The 22,578-nt window shown below is 49.2% G+C and overlaps 1 protein-coding gene across 1 annotated transcript in view; it reads right to left on the bottom strand.

Annotated features, from left to right (window-relative positions):
- LOC122173729 (deleted in malignant brain tumors 1 protein-like) overlaps window positions 1–17,711 on the bottom strand; it is a 142,568-nt gene extending 124,857 nt beyond the window's left edge. Inside the window, exons 1-3 of the mRNA XM_065570733.1 lie at window positions 17,275–17,711; window positions 5,656–5,985; window positions 309–638 (exon numbers count right to left, since the gene is read on the bottom strand). Of these exons, the coding sequence (XP_065426805.1) occupies window positions 309–638; window positions 5,656–5,985; window positions 17,275–17,662 (1,048 nt within the window). The 5' untranslated portion in view covers window positions 17,663–17,711. The remainder of the gene's footprint in view (window positions 1–308; window positions 639–5,655; window positions 5,986–17,274) is intronic.
- Between the last annotated feature and the right edge of the window lie 4,867 nt (window positions 17,712–22,578).

Below are 22,578 nucleotides of genomic sequence, written 5' to 3'. Positions count from 1 at the left end.
CTCCACAAGGCCTAGAGGGACTGGTTTGTGTGGCCTATGGCCGAGGGAGTCGGGGAGCTGCCCCAGCGGGCACAGACAAGGCTTCTTCATGCTAGAGGCCCATGGCACTGCACTGGGGCATTAGAGCCTGCACAACTGCAAAACAAGAGCGCCCCCAACTGACACCCCCCTACCTGCAGTACAGGCCCTTAGCACCATGCTGGGGCACTGAGGTCAGCGCAGACTCAGACAGGAGAGCTGGGTCTGTGCTGAAAGCTTCCCAGACTGATCAATGCACCACCCACAGTGACATGATGGATGCAAGTTACCTGAGCACACAACACCGGCATCTTCTCCATCGGTACAGTTATTCTCTCCCCAAGCCTGAACCCTGCAATCGGAGAGGGCAACTTCTGTTCCTGTGCAGTTGACGTTATCCAGCCAGATACGATCTGACCCTCGTCCAAATCGAGCCCCTCCTGGGGCTGATAACGCCGTCCCACAGCCCAGCTGCCTGCACACGACTCCAGCATCCTGTAGGTCCCAGTTGTCATCACACACGGTTCCCCACCGATGGTTGTAAAGCACCTCGACTCTCCCAGCGCAGTGACTCGGGCTGTTTACCAGTCGGAGCTGAACCACTTCTGAGATGCCAGCGTCTGCAAACACCCAAGGGAATAAACACTCAGGGACTTTCCTGTGCAACTGATCTCTCTTGTCACTGGCGAACGTAGCACCTCCCGCCAACAGATCCGACTAGTCTCAGCAAACAGAAACTGCCTGTCCAGGGCTCCCCACCACTGACCAGACTAATCACTTGGGCAATGCTGAAGTTTCTTCATTCCCCTCTATGCCAGCTCTCACCTAGTTAGGCTGTCACATAATTAGGCAGGCTCGACTGCAGTCTGACTTACTGCTCCCACTAGAGTACTTAAAAAGATCACCCCCCACACTGCTGGCAGGAACCTCCTGGGGAGCAGATTTACAGCCTGACTCCTGGCGCTGGTATTCGCTCCAGTGCGACACTGTGCAGTGCTGTGGGGCAGACGCTGGCATTAGAATCTTGGTGATTGGGAGCTGAACACAGTCACCCGTGTCATTAGTTGTTGCCTTAGCCTGACATCAATATCGAATTTATATGTGTTGGCTCCATAGCTCCCTGAAAACGTCACTCAGAGTCCATCCCCCATAGAACTGCCTGGAGCGCAGGGACGCCTGGCAGGAACCTGCTGCGCACCAGGTTGACAATGCTTCCGACCAGGGCAGAGGCAATGCACACTTCCTACAAGCAGATCGGCCCCCTCCTGAAGCAAACACCTGCCCCTGCAGTTCCTGCTGACTTGCCACGACCGACTTGGCAACATCATTTTGTGGCAGCTATTACTGCACTCGTGTCTAGTGCTGCTAGTTCAGTACCAGTCTCAGAAGAATGATGACATAGCTAAGCTGACAGCTGTGTCCTCACACAGGGGCAGCAACTCCTGGATAGAGAGACGGTCGTGCTGATGGATTTTCAGAAGCCCTAACTTGTATCTGTCCATTTACAACCTGGGACGCAGATCATGGATTAAGCTTAATGGACCCCTGACTGGACTGAATAGAGGAATTGCTGCAATGCAGAACTGTGGGTTAGGCTGGTCTTCTCAGTGTGCCTGTGGGGCAGCAATACAGGCAGTCACAAGTGGTGGAGCAGAGCCCTGTTAGAAGACTGGATCTTGAGGATGCACAGTCAGATGGCTGAACAAGCTGGAGGCGAGCAAGGTGGGAATGAGCTCTCCCCTGACACCTAGTGACGAGCTGGGGAGGGGGAAAGGCTTCAGGACCAGACTGTATTCACAAGAACACACCCACTCTGCCTAGGTATCCAGCAGACAGAGCTGTGTTGGCTGGTTCTGGGTTACAATTCACTGTAGTACTTGAATGCAGGGGTAGTGAAATGTTGTTGTCCTGATTGTCTGAGTAAAGGGCAGCAGAACTGTGCTTAGCCTGCCCGGACTGAGGGGGTCACCTACAACTGAACTGAACTCACTAACCAGGGGGCTCAGACACCAGAGACCTATCAATAGTGAGAGGGGGTGGAGATGGGTGTTCCTTCTTAGGGGTGTGGGCTCTGTATAAGAGGTCTAGGCATGCTTTAATCTGCCCCTCACCACTCTTCAAAGATCGTCTTAATGAATGCTCCATTGGCAGTCTTTTTGGTTTAAGTCACTGGTCCCTAATCTTTCAGTGTGGCGGGCACCAGACGACTAGCCGCCGAAATGCCACCGAGGAGCACAGGCGCCGGACAAGCAGCCGCCGAAATGCTACCGAGAAGCGGCAACGACAAGGACCGTCGAGGCCGAAGTGCCGCCAAGAAGCATCATCATCAAGAGGCATCACTGCCGAAATGCCACCGAGAAGCAGCAGCATCAAGAGACGTCGCCCCCTGAAATGCCACCGAGAAGCAGCGGCATTTCAGCTGTGTGGCTTATTGACATTGCTGCTTCTCGGTGGCTTTTCGGAGGCTGCTTGTCCAGCGGCCACACTCCTCGGCGGCGGGGCACTCCCTTGTCAGTAGGCAGGCGCACATAGATGCCCCAGCATGCGCCTTGGCACCCGCAGGCACCACTTGTTTAAGTGATCACTAGACCTGAAATCACCTTCTGTGAGACAGTGTTTCTGTCCAGCCTGCTTCAGCACTGAGGTTTTCCCACTAAGAACTGACAGTCACTCAGAGCTGGGTGGAGGTTCAAGGGAGTGACCTGCAGAGGTCACAGCAGAGAGGCCGGGGGCAGCAGAAGGTGAGGGCGAGCAGAGTGGTGAGTGGCTGACAGGACAGCTGCCACCAGAGCAAGCACTCAGACAGCAGAGCGAACCAGGCGCTCTCCTCCCTGCCCTCATGGTGGGAGCTGAACTCACACAGGTGCACCTCTGAACTCTGGGTCTTCACTAACCAAGGACAATCACTGTGAGTGGGGTGCAGTGGAGGGAGCAGGGAGGGGCACCATACACGAACTTTTAGTTGCTGGACTCAAGAACCTGAAGCAAAAGACACTGCCCAACATACTCTGGGGTAGGTGTTTTGCTCATAGTTTTATGTTTACAAAATCCAGTTTGTGGCATTTTCCCAAGTTAATGTAAGGGGCTTCCCTCCTTTCACTAAACATTTCAGAGTGGGAACCGTGTTAGTCTGTATCAGCAAAAACAATGAGGAGTCCTTGTGGCATCTTAGAGAGTAACAAATTTATTTGAGCATAAGCTTTCATGGGCTAAAATACATAAGGCAGTATATATATTACAGCACATGAAAAGATGGGAGTTGCCTGACCAAGTGGTCGGTCATTGCTACCAAGGCCAATTCAATCAAGTGGGAAGTGGCCGATTCCCAACAGTTGAGAAGAAGGTGTGAGTATCAACAGAGAGAAAATTACTTTTTGTAGTGACCCAGACACTCCCAGTTTTTATTCAGGCCTAATTTGTTGGTGTCCAGTTTGCAAATTAATTCCAGTTCTGCAGTTTCTCATTGAAGTGTTTTTGAAATTTTTTTGTTAAAGAATGGCCACCTTTATGTCTGTTATTGAGTGTCCAGGGAGATTGAAGTGCTCTCCTACTGGTATTTGAATGTTACAATTCTTGATGTATGATTTGTGTCCATTTATTCTTTTGCATAGAGACTGTAGAGTTTGGATAATGTACATGACAGAGGGGCATTGCTGGGAATGGGTGATGTCCACCCTGATTGAATTGGTCTCGTTACCACTAACCCCCGATTTGGTAAGGCAACTCCCATCATTTCATGTGCTGTAATATACATACTGCCTACTATATTTTTCACTGAATGCATCTGATGAACTGGGTTGTAGCCCACGAAACCTTATGCCCAAATAAATTTCTTATTCTCTAAGGTGCCACAAGGACTCCTCGTTGTTTTTCTTTTTATTAAAAAGTTTCTTTTCTGCATTGAAACTCTGTGCTTGCAAGAGGGGAAGCTTTGCCTCGTAGAAGCATCCAGGGGATGGTGTGTAATTGTCCGAGATTACTGGGTGGATGCTCAAGCTAGATCTGTGTTATATTGCTGGAAAGGAACCCCTACTTATTGAATCTGGCCCTGGTCGCTTCTGATGCCACTGGCAGAAGGGTCACATAGATATTGACTTGTGACATACACAAAAGAAGAAGACTCCCCCCACTGACATGGAGCCGCTCTGGGGTAGGACAGGGCAGATGAGAAACAGGACAGTGAAATAGGTAGGCTGTGTAGAACAGGAAGTGAGGAAGAATTGCATCTCCTGTGTCCAGTTCTTGGGAAAGATACAAGTTCAGGACTAATTCTGTGAAATGCAAATCCGCCGGAACACAGTCATTAGGAACGAGAGTCTTGAGAAATAGTCCCTAGATTTTTAGTTTGAGTGAGTGGCTGCAGGCTCCATTGACACCAAATCCAACCAGTGGAACCTGCAGTTACCCGGGTCCCCATTGTGCCGCAGAGGAGTCTGGCCCAGAGATAAATAGATGCCAACTGGCAGAGGGCACAGGGATGCCTAGAGTTATACAGGAATCCCCTGGGTGAGATATATGCACAATAGCTCACCAAAGGTGGTATGTGAGTTCTCTAACAAGAGCCAGCAGCCTACTGGTCGACCTAATGGGAGCAAAATATTTGTATGGGATATAGCTGAAGAGAGATATAAAATGTAGAATATCAGGCTCCAGAAGTGTTGAAGTGAAGCTTGTCACCTGCGCCATGACAATCCTTCGGCTGAGCCAATCAGCACATAGAACAATGCACAGCTATGGAGACAGGCTATATTCACTATCTGGGCCCAGTGGGGGCCTGAGAATTTACAAAGACAAAGGTCCCTCAGCACAAGTCTCCAAAGAGAGATCACCTCTGGGAAGAGACATCGGCCTGTTCCTACAAAGAAAGAGGAGAGGGGATAACACCTCCCTTTCACCCAGGAGGCAGCTAATAGTGTTTGTCTCAGGAACAGGAGATCACAGCCAAGCCTGGAGTAAAACCCTGGAAGGACTGTGGGGTGAGTGTTGCTCTACCAGACAGAAAAGTATCTCATTCAAGGACTCTAGGCTGTAGACAGTGTGATATGATTTTATTGGCCATGGAACCATTTCTTTCCAACCCTTCTCCTTGCTATCCCTCAAATCTCGATACTCTGTGAAATCATTTGTCGTTGGTGTGACTATGAAGGAATCTAGAGCTGTGTGCTGATTGGGGCAGAGATGGGAGGCGAAGCTGGTCACCTTGGGACCCTGTTCCTTTGGGAGCAGCAAATCTGTGACTGCTGTGAATGCCCAGCGAGACAGGGACTGGGTGGTACAGGGAGACGCTCGGAGGGCTGAGGGGTGAGGTATGCCTATTGCCAACCTGTAAAGAGGTCACCCCCTCTCCAAGGCCTAGAGGGCACTGGGGCTGGCACTGGCATCAAGAGGAGAGCGTGAGTGTCCCCTACTAAGCCCTCACACCGCTCCCTGTAGCACAGGCCCATAGAACCGCACAAGGGAATTAGGGTCAGCACAGACTGAGAGGAGAGTGCTCCCTACTGGAACCGTCATATTGCTCCCTGAAGCACAGGCCCCAAACACCATGCTGCGGTCAGCTCTGGCTGTGAGGGGACAAGGCCCGCTAATGAGTTTCCTACCCTGCTCCCTGCAACGTGCATGGTGGTAGATGAAGGTTACCTGAGCATACAACACCGGCATCTTGTCCGTGGGTACAGTTATTCTCTCCCCAAGGCCAAGCCCTGCAATCGGAGAGGGCAACTTCTGTCCCTGTGCAGTTGATGTCAGCCAGCCAGATACGGTCTGATCCTTGCCCAAAACGAGCCCCTCCTGGGGCTGATAACGCCGTCCCACAGCCCAGCTGCCTGCACACGACTCCAGCATCGGTTATGTCCCAGCTGTCATCACACACGGTTCCCCAGAGCTGGTTGTGAAGCACCTCGACCCTCCCAGCGCAGCGACTCGGGCCGTTCACCAGTCGGAGCTGAGCCACTTCTGAGATGCCAGCGTCTGCAAACACCCAAGGCAATAAACATTCAGGGAGGTTCCTGTGTGTTCGATCACTAGTGATGCTGTGGAGAAAACGGTTGCCTATCTCTCGTAACTGTTTTTCTTTGAAATGTGTTGCTCATGACCATTCCAATAGGTGTGCACACACTTCATGCATGATCGTTGGAAGTTTTTTTTCCCCTAGCGGTACCTGTCGGGTGGGCTGTGGAGATCCCTGGAGTGGTGCCTTCATGACAGTGTACATCGCTCACTGCCGACCCGCCACCTTCTCAGTTCCTTCTTGCCGGAATATTCTGACAGAGGGGAGGCAGGTGGGATTTGGAATGGACATGAGCAACACATCTCACAGAACAATCATTACAAGAGGTAAGTAACCATTTTTCTTCTTCAAGTGATTGCTCATGTGCATTCCAATAGGTGATTCCAAAGTAGTTTCCCTTGGGAGAGGGTTCAGAGTTCACCTGGTTGAGGAATGCAGGACTTCCCTGCCAAAGGCTGCATCGTCCCTTGCCTATTGGGTAATGGTGTAGTGTGACATGAAGGTGTGGATAGAGGACCACGTTGCTGCCTTGCATATTACCTGTATATGGACCTGCGCTAGGAATGCTGGGGACAACGCCTGCGCTCTCGTGGAGTGCACCGTAAGCGAAGGGGCTGGAATTTTAGCCAGGTCGTAGCAAGTCCTGATACAGGACGTGATCCATGATTAAATGTACAGGGACGAGATCGGAAGCCCCTTCATCCTTTTGGCAATTACAGACTGGTAAGTCTAACATCTGTACCGGGCAAATTAGTCGAAACAATAGTTAAGAATAAAATTGTCAGACACATAGAAAAACATAAACTGTTGAACAATAGTCAACATAGTTTCTGTAAAGGGAAATCATGTCTTAGTAATCTATTAGAGTTCTTTGAAGGGGTCCACAAACATGTGAAAAGGGGGATCCAATGGACATAGTGTACTTAGATTTCCAGAAAGCCTTTGACAAGATTCCTCACCAAAGGCTCTTTCATAAATTAAGCTGTCATGGGATAAAAGGGAACGTCCTTTCATGGATTGAGAACTGGTTAAAAGACAGGGAACAAAGGGTAGGAATTAATGGTAAATTCTCAGAATGGAGAGGGGTAACTAGTGGTGTTCCCCAAGGGTCAGTCCTCGGACTGCGTACAGATATGATCTCCTCATCTCAAAAAAGATATACTGGCACTAGAAAAGCTTCAGAGAAGGGCAACTAAAATGATTAGGGGTTTGGAATGGGTCCCATATGAGGAGAGATTAAAGAGCCTAGGACTCTTCAGCTTGGAAAAGAGGAGACTAAGGGGGGATATGATAGAGGTATATAAAATCATGAGTGATGAGGAGAAAGTGGATAAGGAAAAGTTATTTACTTATTCCCATAAAACAAGAACTAGCGGTCACCAAATGAAATTAATAGGCAGCAGGTTTAAAACAAATAACAGGAAGTTCTCCTTCACGCAGCACACAGTCAACTTGTGGAACTCCTTATCTGAGGAGGTTGTGAAGGCTAGGACTATAACAGCGTTTAAAAGAGAACTGGATAAATTCATGGAGGTTAAGTCCATTAATGGCTATTAGCCAGGACGGGTAAGGAATGGTGTCCCTAGCCTCTGTCTGTCAGAGGGTGGAGATGGATGGCAGGAGAGAGATCACTTGATCATTGCCTGTTAGGTTCACTCCCTCTGGGGCACCTGGCATTGGCCACTGTCGGTAGACAGGATACTGGGCTAGATGGACCTTTGGTCTGACCCAGTACAGCCGTTCTTATGTTCTTGCGATTTCAATAAAGAACTGTGGTGACTTACGAAACGGCTTTGTGCGGCCAATGTAGAACGCTAGGGCACGCCTCACATCCAACGAATGGAACATGTGTTCTCTGTTACTGGTATGTGGCTTAGGGAAGAACACAGGTAAATTATGTCCTGGTTCATATGAAACTGGGAGACTACCTTTGGCAGAAACGCAGGGTGAGGTCGTAGCTGCACCTTGTCTTTATTTAAGGCCGTATAGGAGGGCTCGGAAGTCAGCGCACTGAACTGGGATACTCTTCTGGCCGAGGTTATGGCCATCAGAAAGGCCACCTTCCAGGCAAGGTAGGACAGAGGGCAGGTCGCCATGGGCTCGAAAGGGGTTCCCATGACCGTGGACAGGACCAGGTTGAGGTCTATGTGGGGAAAGCCTCCGCCTCTGGGAAATCGAGTGTGTGATGTCTGGCCTGAAGGATCATTCTTGACTGTGAAACGAGCAGCTGAGGCAATCAGCTAGCTCATTTTGTGCTCCCAGAAGGTGCGATGCCTCTAGGTGTCTCGAGTGAGCCATGCAAAAGTCCCACAGCTCAGGGGCTGCCTAGCTCAGGGGAGAGGAACAAGCACTACCCTGTTTGTTTATATAGAACATCGCTGCACCACAGACACACATGCGCCCTGAAGGTGAGCCTGGTATGCTTGGCATGCCAGACGAACCGCCCTCAGCTCCCTTACATTGATGTGCAGCAATCGTTCTGCATGGGACCATAGGCCTTGGGTTCTGATATTGCCCAGGTGCGCTCCCCAACCGAGCGCTGAGGGGTCCGTGACTAGCGATAGCATAGGATGGGGTTGGGCAAAGGGTACTCCTGCTGCAACCACCAGTGGAGAGACTCGAGAATGCAAGTGGGGAGGGTAACCATCCGGTCCAGTGGGTCCCTGCCCAGCCTGTGTACCCTCGCCAAACACACCTGGAGGGGGCGAAGGCATAACCTGGTGTGCTGGACCACGTATGTGCAGGCCGCCATATGCCCAAACAGTTTGATTCAATTTCTGGCCGTGGTTGTGGGGAATCAGCGAAGGTTTTTGATAATATCCGTGAGGTGCTTGGAAGCGCAGCTCTGTCAGGAATGCCCTGGCCTGTGTTGAGCCCAAGAGAGCTCCTATGAATTCTATTCTCTGCGTCGGGGCTAGGGTGGATTTGGGCACATTCAGTATGAGGCCCAGCCTGTGGAAGGTGGCCCGAACCAGAGACACATGCTCTGCCGCCTGTGCTTGTGACTCGGCCTTGATGAGACAGTTGTCCAAGTACGGGAATACCTGCACCTGACGTTTGCGGAGGAAGGCTGCAAGGACCGCCATAGACTTTGTGAATACCCAGGGGGCCGCCAAGAGCCCAACCGGGAGCACCCTGACCTGGTAGTGCTGGCCGCTGACCACAAAACGAAGAAAATGTCTGTGGGCCGGGATAATGGAGATATGAAAGTACGCATCTTTCAAGTCTAGGGTGGCATACCAGTCCCCCGGATCCAGGGAAGGAATGATGGCAGCCAGAGAGACCATGTGAAACTTCACTTTCCTCATGAATGTGTTGAGGTCTCACAGATCCAGGATAGGCCAGAGCGCACACTTGGCCTTGGGGATGAGGAAATAGCGGGAGTAGAATCCCTTGCCCCTGAACTCCTGAGGAACCACCTACATTGCCCATAGAGCAAGGAGCGATTGCACCTCCTGCAAGCAGAGTTGTTTGTGAGAAGGGTCCCTGAAGAGGAATGGAAAAAGGAGGTGGGAGGGCAGGAGGGAACAGAATTGCATAGAATATCCCATCCGTACCATTCTCAGGACCCAGTTATCTGACGTGATCTTGGACCAAGCACAGAAGGAGCAGGAGAATGGATTCACAAAGGGAGGGTAAGGATCCAAGTTTGATACTGATGCTCCGTCCTCGGGCGCATCTTCAAAAGTTTGGCTTCGGGCCTGGGGGCTATTTGCCCGAACCCCGGCCTTGGCCTGAGGAGGACTGTGGCGCCGCCTCCTGTTATTCCTGCACCGTCTCCTGGACAAGTATTGCCTCGGAGGCCCAGAGTAGAAATGAGATGGGGACTGAGGCTTAAATGGCTTTCCTTGGGGTGCAGCATGTGGATCCCCAAAGGGTTTAAAGTCACGTTTGAGTCCTTAAAGTTGTGCAGGCGAGAATCTGTATTTTGTGCGAACAGGCCTGCACGGTCAAAGAGGAGGTCCTGGATCGTGTTCCGGACTTCAGGTGGTATCCCCGACACCTGCAGTCACGTTCTGCGCGAAATTGTAATGGCGGTGGCCATAGTCCAAGCTGCCGAGTCTGCTGCGTCTAACACAGCCTGGAGGGAGGTTCTCAAGACTACTTTGCTGTCCTCGAGGAGCGCACTAAACTCCTTGCACGAGTCTGCCAGGAGCAACTCCTGTAATTTTGCTAATGAGCTCCAGGAATTGAAAGTGGCTGAGTACCGCTTGTTGGTTGGCCTCCTGTCGAGTAGACCTTTCGGCCAAAAAATCCAGCTTCTTAGTGTTCCATGACTTTGGGGTGGGACCTGCCTGCACCTGTCACTCCTTATGATTTGCCACATCAACCACCAGAGTCCCTGGTTGGGAGTGGGTGAAAAGGTGTTCGTACCCTTTCTGTGGCAAAAAATAGCTTCTCTCCACCACATAGTGGTGGGTGGTATTGAGTCTGTCACAGCACCCTAGGAGTGTTCTGGATCATTCTTATCAGGGGCAAGGCCACCCTAGAGGATGTCCACCATCGGGTCCAACTCCTCCGTGACCGACTCTGCCTGGAGATACAGGTTTAGGGACACTCTCCTAAGAATGGTTTCAGAGTAGCAGCCGTGTTAGTCTGTATCCGCAAAAAGAATGTGGTCAGCTTAATCAGGGCCCAGCTGGCCCTTATAACTGGGCTGGGGCCAGAAGCAGAAGAGAGATGCACTCTATCTTGGGTGAAGCAGCACTGGGCAGTAGCACTCCAGGAGGGCCCAGACCAGGCCCACTCATCTCCGGCCCCCGCTCTCACCTCCTATGGTGTGCAGGGTGCTGTGTAGTTGTGGTGGGATGTCAGCGGGAGGGGTCTCTTGGCAGGGGGTGCTGGGCATAGGGATCTGTGGGGGAAGTCTCTGGGTGAGGGGGCACTGGAATAAGAGCAAGGCACTGAGCAGGGGGTAGTGTGGAAGGGGTACGCTGGCAGTGCAGGGCTGGGCGGGCCAGTGCGTGTCTAGCAGTTTGGGGTTGGTAAATAGTGCCCTTGTGCTGGGCTGAGTGGGGTCACTCCTGCTGCGCTGCGTCTCATTACCCCCAACCGGCCCCTCGCTCTGCGGACCGCCCCCAATCACATGCCCTATTTCCCCAATGGGGGCCCACAATGATGTTTGGCGCCGGGTCCACAAAAAGTTAATCTGGCCCTGGCACTGGGGAAGGGCAGAGGGAGCTGGGGAGCTTCATCCTAGCAAAGTCCCAGGCTGCAGGCCAAGCTAAGGGCCCACAAAAAGGTACTGGGGCTGCAGAGGGGCAGCCCAGATAAAGGCAGAGGCAGCAGGTCTAACCCCCCTTGCCGATGATGAGTGGTTTACAGACTGCGGTCTGCCCCAGTGAGCAGGGGCTAGATGATGACTGGCAGTAGCCACTGAGTCAAGGTGGGGATAGGGATTTGAGGTTCCTCTGGAAGGGGAGACCCAGAGTGAGGGGGCACTGCGGTTGGCAGAACCCCTGGGCAAAGGGCACTGATGTCCGGGAGGGACACGGGGGCCAGCGGCAGGCGAGACCTCAGCCAGCAGAGGGCGCTCCGGAGCTGGAAGAGCTAATTCCCAGGACAACCAGCAGGAGATGCTGCACCGGTGAGACGTCACCCCGCCACAGGGAGGGACTGGGGTACAGATGCCACCAATGCGGCCCTGGAGCCCTGACCCTGAGTCTGGTGATAGGTCAAAGGAGTGCAAAAGGGCAATTGTGCTGGGCCCTGCCATTGGAGGGGCCAGGAGACCGCCAGTGCCGATGAGTCCACAACTCTGCGGTACCGGGACCTGTGCCGGGAGTGGGAGCAGTACTGGCTACTTTGAGAGAAGAAGAATCAGCGCCTGACTCACATGAGTACTCTGTGCCTGACCACAGGAGGGCAGAGCACGACAGTGCCGGGGAGCGGTACCGGGGTGATGGTGAGCAGTGTCGTGACATCATGGGCTTGCCGTAATGGTGAACAGTGGCAGAGCCACCACCAGTGCCACAAAGGGTGCTCGACCCATATGCGGCACTCCCATAGATGCTGCAGCCGGTGCCATCGTCCGTGCCACTTATGGTGCCTGAGCTTGCGGTACCGGAGTTCACACCTGCGAGGCTGGAGACTCTGCCATCATGGCAGTAAGGTCCCGCACTGCCTCGTAGGTGTCCGCTGTGGAGGGGAGGTCGAGCTCTTCCTCCAAGTCCTCCCGAGTCAGGGAGTTCACCAGTACTGGATTCGATGGGCTTCCATTTGGGGCTGGAGTCAAAAGTGCTGGGTCTTGAGGTCCAGACCCTGGGTGTCCTCCTGCATTACGCACCCTGCTGGAATCCTCTTGCGGCTTCTTGATGGGGGAACGACCCCTCTCCGCCTTCTCTTTCTCGTGCAGCACCGGGGACTATGAGTGGTGCCGCCTGGTAGCACTGGCCTTACGAACAGGTACTGGTGCTCCTTGTAGAAGGCCTTTCATGGTAACGGGATATCCCGCACTGAGGCCGGGGTACTATGCACCGATGATGCCGGTGCCATTTCCGGTGCTGGATTGGGGCGGAGGGCCGACTACATCAGGAGGAGCTTTCAGTGATAGTGCCGCTCTCTCTTAGTCCTGGGTCTTAAGCTCCTGCAAATTGGACACTTGTCTGTCTCATACCATCTCCTAGGCACTTGAGACAAGGAGCGTGTGAATCGCCTGTCGGCATAGGTTTCGCACACCTCTCGTACACCTTAAACTCCTGTGACCGAGGCATGCCTGGGGAAACTGGGGTGCGGGGAAAGCCCCGCAAAGTAAGCCCAATTTACTAGAAACTACTATATAACTAACTATTAAGTATCTACAATTAAGAAAAGGAAACCACTACGAAGGCACTTGCGAGTGCAAGAGATTGAGCTGCTCCAACGACCGTCACTGATGGTAAGAAGGAACTGAGCAGGCAGCGGGTCGGCAGGGACCTATATACACCTCCATGAAGGCGCCACTCCTGGGGTCTCCACAGCCGACCCGACGGGTACCGCTAGGGAAAAACCTTCCGACGATCATGCACGCGGCACGCACACACTTATTGGAATGCACATGAGCAATCACTCAAAGAAGGACATAGCGCCTCCCACTGACAGGTCTGAACAGCCTCTGCAACAGCCTGTTAGGGGTTCACTCCCTGTCAATTAATGACAGTTAACTCAAAAAAATAATAATGATTAAAAAAATTAATCATGATTAATCGCAGTTTTAATCGCACTGTTAAACAATAGAATATCAATTGAAATTTATTAAATATTTTGGATGTTTTTCTATATTTTCAAATATATTGATTTTAGTTATGACACAGAATTCAATGTGTACTGTTCTCACCTTATATTCTTACAGTTCAAGTTGTTTTATCCAGCATGTTGGGGAAATGGGGGATGGTGGTAAATGAAAAATGCAGGTTAACTAAGAGGGAGGGAGTTTGGGTGCGGGAGGGAGTGCGGGGCTGGGGGTTGGGGCACAGGCTCTGGGAGGGAGTTTGGGTGCAGGAGGGGGTCCAGGGCAGGGACTTGGGGCATGGTATTGGGTGCAGGGTGCCGGATCTAGGGCCACCTCAGGCAGCTCCGCAGAAGCAGCAACTTGTCCCGGCTGATCCTAGGAGAAGGTACGGCAGGCAGGTTGATGGACTCCCTCCGCCCGCAACTCCCAGTGGCTGTGGTTCCCAGCCAATGGGAGTTGTGAAGCTGGCACGGGGGGTGGGAAGAATACAGAGCCACCTGATGTGTCTCCGCTTAGGAGTAGCCAGAGCCCGGGACAGGTCACCGCTTACGGGGAGCCATCCAAGATGAGAGGCCCCTGGATCCAACACCCTGCACCTGCTCCCACGTACCAAGATCCCTCCCACACCCAAAGTCCCTCCCAGAGCCTGCGCTACAAACCCCCTTCTCTTCACCAGCACCCTGCCAGCCCCGCCCCAACCAGACTGTAAAGCGGAATTTCAAAGATGATCAGAAATGCCAATTTATAGAGCTTTCGTGTTGGTGAAGTGCTGGAAAAAACAGTTTTTACTATATTTTGGATTACAAATATTTGCACTGTAAAAATGGTAAAAGAAATAGTACATACAAGTTCTGTAGTGTAATCTCTTTATTGTGAAAGTGCAATTTACAAATGTAGATTATTAGTTTTTGTTACATAACTGCACTCAAAAAAAACAAAAATGGAATTAGAGCCTACACATCATCTCGGTCTTACTTCTCATTCAACCAATCGCTCAGACAAACAAGTTTGTTTACATTTACGGGCGATAACGCTGCCTGCTTCTTATTTCCAATGTCACCCAAAAGTGAGAAGAGGCGTTCGACTGGCACTTTTGTAGGTGGCACTGCAAGGTATTTATGTGCCAGATATGCTAAACGTTCACATGTCCCTACATGCTTCGGCCACCATTCCAGATGACATGCTACCATGCTGAAGATGCTCGTTAAAAAAGCAATGTGTTAATTTAATTTGTGACTGAAATCCTTGGGGGAGAATTGCTTATCTCCTGCTATGTATTTTACATGCATTCTGCCATATCATTCATGTTACAGTAGACTTGGATGATGACTCACCACATGTTGTTCATTTTAAGAACACTTTCACTACAAATTTCACAAAACGCAAAGAAGGTACCTGTGACTCTCTGTACCTTGGGGAATCACCCAGCACCCCCATGTTCATGCTTATAAAATGATTGTGTAGTATCCAATACAAATGTTGTCATGTCGGCTGTCTTCGGAAGGCTCATAATACACTGAGCTTTGTTGTTATAGTGATGTTATAGTAATTGTTGTTGCAGTAATGTTATAGCAATGTTACAGGTTATAATTTCACCTATAAAGTTATGAGGTTGAAAATGTATCCTCATGCTTTAAAATAAACCCAGGCAAAAACTTTCTAAGAGCAGAAGGGCAGTTCACACCTCATCAAGGCATGTATGGGACAAACCCAGCCTAGCCTCACAGGAGCAAAGAACGCTGGCCTAGGCTGCAACAAAATGATCTGTTGGACTCCCCTTCCCTTGGTCAGTTTGGGACTGCAGTGAGGTAATGCTCACCTGACCATGAAGAGGGTAGGGCAAAGCCAAGAGGGAAGAAAGAACATGATAAAATGGAGAAATGTTTGCCATGCTCTTCCTCTCTCTTCCACCTACATCGACAGACACCAGACCAAGGGGTTGAAGCGCTGATTAAAGGGAAGAGCCTGGCTGAAGAGCAAACAGCTAGATGGTGGTAAGAAGCATCTAAGTTTCACAGGGCATTAAAAGTGTTAAGATCAGCTTAGAATCCGTTTTGCTTTTATTTCATTTGACAAAATCCGACTTGCTATGCTTTGACTTATAACCACTTAAAATCTATCTTCATAGTTAATAACTCAGTTTGTTTGTTCTACCTGAACAGTGTGTTTGGTTTGAAGCATGTCAGAGACTCCCCTTGGGATAACAAGCCTGGTGCATACCAATTTCTCTGTCAAACTGGCGAACTTACATAAGCTTGCAGCATCCAGTGGGGATAACTGGACACTGCAAGATGGAGGTTTCTAGGGCTCTGTCTGGGACCGGCAATATTGGCTAGTGTCATTCAGTTGCACAATACAAGGAGCAGCTTACATGTCAGAGGCTGACAGAAAACAGCCCAGGAGTGGGGGTTCTCACAGCAGAGCAGGGTAAGGCTGGCTCCCACAGTCAAGGATTGGAGTGACCTACCAGATAAGCGGTCAAGATAACACCAGAGGGGAACATTACAGTATCAATGTGAGATTTCTAAAGCTAGCTACAGCACTCGACCCAAGGTTTAAGAATCTGAAGTGCCTTTCAAAATCAGAGAGGGACGAGGTGTGGAGTATGCTTTCAGAAGTCTTAAGAGAGCAACACTCCAATGTGGAAACTACAGAACCTGAACCACCAAAAAAGAAAATCAACATTCCGCTGCTGGCATCTGACTCAGATGATGAAAATGAACATTTGTAGGTCTGCACTGCTTTGGATTGTTATTGGGCAGAAGCCATCATCAGCATGGACGCATGCTCCCTGGAAAGGTAGTCGAAGCATGAAGGGACATATGAATTTTTATCGCATCTGGCGCATAAATATTTCGCTACACCAGCTAAAACAGTGCAATGTGAATGCCTGTTCTCACTTTCAGGTAACATTGTTTACCTTTGCAGGAGATAATGCTGCTTGCATCTTGTTTATAAACTTGTCTGTCTGAGAGACTGGATGAACAAGCTGTACAACCGAGTGGACTTGTAGGATCTAAAATTTTACATTGTTTTATCTTTGATTGTAGTTATTATTTGTAAATAATTCTACATTTGTAAACTCAACTTTCCTGATAAAGAGATTGCACTACAGTATTTGTATGCGGTGAACTGAAAATAATATTTGTTTTGTTTCTTGTTTACAGTGCAAATATGTGTAATCAAAGATAAATATATAGTGAGAACTGTACAGTTTGATTTCTGTGTTGTAAATGAAATAAATATATATGACAATGTAGAAAACATCCCAAAAAATGAAACCAATGGTACTCTATTATTGTGTAAAGGTGCAATAAATTATGCGATTAATCATGATTAATTTTTTATCTCACCACTAATCACGATTAACTTTTTAATAACTTCACAGCCCTCCTGCCCACCACAACCATGCAGCTACCTGTAGCATGGAACAGGGTAGATGAGAGACAGGGCACACAAACTCATAAGCTGTATAGGAGAGGAAGTGAGGAAGAACCCTGTCTCCAGTCACAACTGTGGGGCATATTACAACTTTATGGGTAATTAGCTGAGATGTAAATCACCCAAAGTGACATAGATAGGAACCCCAAACATCATAAAAGTATCCTCGAGAGGCTGCAGGATCCACTCAACCGCAAATCCCACAGATGGCATCTACGATTACCCAGCGCCCCATTGTGCTGTAGCCAGGAGGTTCTCTCACAGAGGAACAAACACTGCTCCCTGCAGCACAGACCCGAAGTGGTGTGCTGGGGCACTGGCCCAGCGCTGACTTTGAGGGGACAGCACCCCCTCCTGATCCCCCATCCAGCTCCCTGGAGTACAGCCATCTAGAACTGTGAGGGGAAATGGGGTCAGCAATGATACCATGGGAAGAAAGACACTTACTTTCCAAAATGACTCCTTACAGTACTGGCCCGTAGCACCATGCTGGGGCACTGGGATCAGCGCTGACTCAGACAAGCGAGCTGAATCTCTCCTGAAAGCTTCCCAGCCCCTTCCCTGCACCACCCACAGTGACGTGATGGTTGCAAGTTACCTGAGCACACAACACCGGCATCTTCTCTGTGGTTACAGTTGTTGTCTCCCCAAGGCCGAGCTCTGCAATCGGAGAGGGCAGCTTCTGTCCCTGTGCAGTTGACATCATCCAGCCAGATACGGTCAGACCCTTGCCCAAATCGAGCCCGTCCTGGGGCTAATAACGCCGTCCCACAGCCCAGCTGCCTGCACACGACGCCGGCATCCTGTAAGTCCCAGCGGTCATCACACACGGTTCCCCACTTCTGGTTGTGAAGCACCTCGACCCTCCCAGCGCAGTGACTTGGGCTGTTCACCAGTCGGAGCTGAACCACTTCTGATATGCCAGCATCTGCAAACAACCAAAGGAATAAACTCTCAGTGAGGTTCCTGTGCATCTGATCTCTCATGTCTCTGGGGAGCGTAGCATCTCCCGCCGATGGATCTGACCGGTCTCTGCACACAGCCACTGCCTGTCAAGGGCTCCTCACCACTGACCAGGCTAATCACCTGAGCAATGTTGAAGCTTGTTCACTCCCCTCCCAGCCAGCTGTCACCTACTTAGGCTTTCACCTAATTAGGCAGACTGGACGGCAGTCTGACCTACTGCTCCCGTTAGAGCACTTATAAAGATCACCCCCCACACTGCTGGCAGGAACATCCTAGGGAGCAGATTTACACCCTCACTCCTGGCGCTGGTATTCGCTGCAGTGCTGTTGGGGCAGACGCTGGGATAAGCATCTTGATGACTGGGAGCTGAGCACAGTCACCCGTGTCATTAGTTGTTGCCTTAGCCTGACATCAGCATCGAATTTACATGTGTTGGCTCCATAGCTCCCTGAAAACGTCACCCAGAGTCCATCCCCCTTAGAACTGCCTGGAGCGCAGGGACGCCTGGCAGGAACCTGCTGCGCACCAGGCTGACAATGGTTCCGACCAGGGCAGAGGCAATGCACACTTCCTACAAGCAGATCGGCCCCATCCCGAAGCAAACACCTCCCCTGCGGTTCCTGCTGACTTGCCACGACTGACTTGTCAACATCGTTTTGTGGCAGCCATTGCTGCACTCGTGTCTAGTGCTGCCAGCCCAGTACCAGTCTCAGATGAATGATGGCAGAGCTGGGCTGGATTTTCAGAAGCCCTAACTTGTATCTGGCCATTTACAACCTGGGATGCAGATCCTGGGCTAGGTTTAATGAACCCCTGTCTGGACTGGAAAAAGGAATTGCTACAATGCAGAAATTTGGCTTAGCCTGATCTTCTCAGTGTGCCTGAGGGGCAGCAATACAGGCAGTCACACATGGTGGAGGAGAGCCCCGTTAGAAGACTGGACCTTGAGGATGCACAGTCAGATGGCTGAACAAGCTAGAGGTAACAAGGTGGGAATGACCTCTCCCCTGATAGTGAGTGATGAGCTGGGGAGGGTGATAGGCTTCAGGAGCAGACGGTATTTGCAAAACACAGCCACTCTGCCTAGGTATCCAGCAGACAGAGCTGTGTTGGCTGATGCTGGGTTACAATCACTGTGGTACCTGAATGCAGGGGTATGAAATGTTGTTGTCCTGATTGTCTGAGTAAAGGGCAGCAGCAATGTGCTTAGCCTACCCTGACTGATGGGGTCATCCACAACTGAACTGAACTCACTAACCAGGGGGCTCAGACACCAGACCCCTATAAAGAGTGAGAGGGGTTGGAGATAGGTGTTCCTGCTGAGGGGTGTGCAGTCTGTGTAATCCAGGTTACCGGTCAACTCCCTCCACCTACCAACCAATATCCTCTCAAACCTGAGGCCGTGGATGCAGAAGGTAACATTATTCACTCTTTACTTCAGCGAGGCACACTGGTTTCCCGTTCCTAGATGGTTCATAATTATTTAAATTCCTGGACTAACAGGGGGTACCTCACTTCATTCAGTACCCCTCTTAAAAATGGGGGGTATATTACAAATTTATTGGAAGCAATCCAAAAACCATCCAAAGTGGCTGTAGTCAAAATCAAGGCACATACCAGAAACAATGACCCCTCTTTCCCTTGCAAATACAGCCACAGACAAGGCGGCTAAAGAGGTTGCCACAATGCCCCAGGACAATTTCTGAGTAGAAGCCACCCAAATTCTTAATTTAAAGCAAATTTCTCTACCTGAGATACAAGAGCAATGTCCGAAAGAGGAAAAATGGACATGGATTAAAAATGCCCGCAAAACTGACAAAACCAACATGTGGGTCTCAGAATGTTGAAAACCGAAGGACAGAATGTCAATTTACAAATACTCCTCTAGAACAAACAAACCATTCTATTTCCAGGGCCTCGGATGGATCGGTCAAAATTCACAACGTTTATAAGGCCGCTAATGGGTTGGGAGAGTATCGGCGTGAATGTTTGTGGGAGAGTTGGGTACTTTTTATTAACCTAACAGTTGGGACCAGCTACAGTTTCTAATGCACCAATATGTTATTTGGGCCGGCACAGCCAAAAGACAGAAATGTAGTATCTTAGGTAATATTGGAGGATTTTTTGGAAGCACCAATTCTATACTAAATACGCTTAACCTAAACTCTGAGAAGTCATACAATTCTTGGGTCAAAAGCCAAACCACCCAAGCCCTTAGACATACTAACACAGGTTTATCCTATACTGTTATTGCAATTGATGTAGCAATAAAGGATTTTTACAAAATCATTAAAAAGACTTCAGACGCTACAGTCAACCTGGCCAAGTCACAAGCTAAAGGCCGTGCTTGTAATATGCTGGCTCGTGACCTATTTAACATTGCAAGAGAAGACCTGCTAGATGTATGCCTGGGTTTCGCCCCTTCCCATACCCTTTCTTCCCCCACCCTTGCCCACATTGCAAGCATTTCCACTCAATTGATAGTGGCCTCTTTACTTCATAAGAACGTAAGAACTGCCGTACTGGGTCAGACCAAAGGTCCATCTAGCCCAGTATCCTGTCTACCAACAGTGGCCAATGCCAGGTGCACCAGAGGGAGTGAACCTAACAGGCAATGATCAAGTGATCTCTCTCCTGCCATCCATCTCCACCCTCTGACAGACAGAGGCTAGGGACACCATTCCTTACCCATCCTGGCTAATAGCCATTAATGGACTTAACCACCAAGAATTTATCCAGTTCTCTTTTAAACGCTGTTATAGTCATAGCCTTCACAACCTCCTCAGGTAAGGAGTTCCACAAGTTGACTGTGCGCTGTGTGTAGAAGAACTTCCTGTTATTTGTTTTAAAGCTGCTGCCTATTAATTTCATTTGGTGACCCCCTAGTTCTTGTATTATGGGAATAAGTAAATACCTTTTCCTTATCCACTTTCTCCACATCACTCATGATTTTATATACCTCTATCATATCCCCCCTTAGTCTCCTCTTTTCCAAGCTGAAGAGTCCTAGCCTCTTTAATGTCTCCTCATATGGGATCCGTTTCAAACAACTAATCATTTTAGTTGCCCTTTTCTGAACCTTTTCCAGTGCCGGCATATCTTTTCTGAGATGAGAAGATCACATCTGTATGCAGTATTCGAGATGTGGGCGTACCATCGATTTATATAAGGGCAATAATATATTCGCAGTCTTATTCTCTATCCCCTTTTTAATGATTCCTAACATCCTGTTTGCTTTTTTGACTGCCTCTGCACACTGCGTGGACATTTTCAGAGAACTATCCACGATGACTCCAAGATCTTTTTCCTGAATTGTTATAGCTAATTTAGCCCCCATCATATTGTATGAATAGTTGAGGTTATTTTTTCCAATGTGCATTACCTTACATTTATCCACATTACATTTCATTTGCCATTTTCTTGCCCGATCACTTTGTTTTGTGAGATCTTTGTGAAGTTCTTCACAGTCTGCTTTGGTCTTAACTATCTTGAGCAGTTTACTATCATCTGCAAACTTTGCCACCTCACTGTTTACCCCTTTCTCCAGATCATTTATGAACAAGTTGAACAGGCTTGGTCCGAGGACTGACCCTTGGGGAACACCACTAGTTACACCTCTCCATTCTGAGAATTTACCATTAATTCCTACCCTTTGTTCCCTGTCTTTTAACCAGTTCTCAATCCATGAAAGGACCTTCCGTTTTATCTAATGACAGCTTAATTTACGTAAGAGCCTTTGGTGAGGGACCTTGTCAAAGGCTTTCTGGAAATCTAAGTACACTACGTCCACTGGATGCCCCTTGCCCACATGTTTGTTGACCCCTTCAAAGAACTCTAATAGGTTACTAAGACATGATTTCCCTTTACAGAAACCATGTTGACTATTGCTCAACAGTTTATGTTTTTCCATGTGTCTGATAATTTTATTCTTAACTATTGTTTCGACTAATTTGCCCGGTACCGACAATAGACTTACCGGACTGTAATTGCTGGGATCACCTCTAGAGCCCTTTTTAAATATTGGCGTTACATTAGCTAACTTCCAGCCATTGGGTACAGAAGCCAATTTAAAGGACAGGTTACAAACCATAGTTAATAGTTCCAAAACTTCACGTTTGAGCTCTTCCAGAACTCTTGGGTGAATGCCATCTGGTCCCGGTGACTTGTTAATGTTAAGTTTATCAATTAATTCCAAAACCCCCTCTAGTGACACTTCAATCTGTAACAGTTCCTCAGATTTGTCACCTATAAAAGCTGGCTCAGGTTTGGGAATCTCCCCAACATCCTCAGCTGTGAAGATTGAAGCAAAGAATCCATTTAGTTTCTCCGCAATGACTTTATCGTCTTTAAGCGCTCCTTTTGTATCTTGATCATCAAGGGGCCCCACTGGTTGTTTTGCAGGCTTTCTGCTTCTGATGTACTTTAAAAACATTTTCTTAGTACCTTTGGAGTTTTTGGCTAGCCGTTCTTCAAACTCCTCTTTGGCTTTTTTTATTACATTCTTGCATTTCATTTGGCAGTGTTTATGCTCCTTTCTGTTTGCTTCACTAGGATTTGACTTCCACTTTTTAAAGGAAGTCTTTTTATCGCTCACTGCTTCTTTTACATGGTTGTTAAGCCACAGTGGCTCTTTTTTAGTTCTTTTACTGTGTTTCTTAAGACTTAACACTTCCTCCAAACTCACCCTTCTCCTTCAATTTCCTTTAATTTCCTCCTTTTGTATCCCTCTGTTATTCCTACTCAAGTGTTTTCTTCTTCTTTCTGTTTTAAGTCTATTGGATATGTAACTAACAATACAATGTACAAAGTAGGGCTGTCTGAATACCTGGCACCATCCCCCCCAATCCCATACTAATGACAACATTGGACTGTTGCACAGAGTCAAATAGCTATATCGTGTGTTCCTGTTCTTTTCTCCATACTTTAACTCCGTCTT

The sequence above is a fragment of the Chrysemys picta genome, chromosome 17 (genome assembly GCF_011386835.1).
Source record: "Chrysemys picta bellii isolate R12L10 chromosome 17, ASM1138683v2, whole genome shotgun sequence".
Lineage (NCBI taxonomy): Eukaryota > Metazoa > Chordata > Testudines > Emydidae > Chrysemys > Chrysemys picta.
Note: the sequence above shows the minus strand (reverse complement) of the source record. Positions and strands in the feature narration are given on the sequence as shown.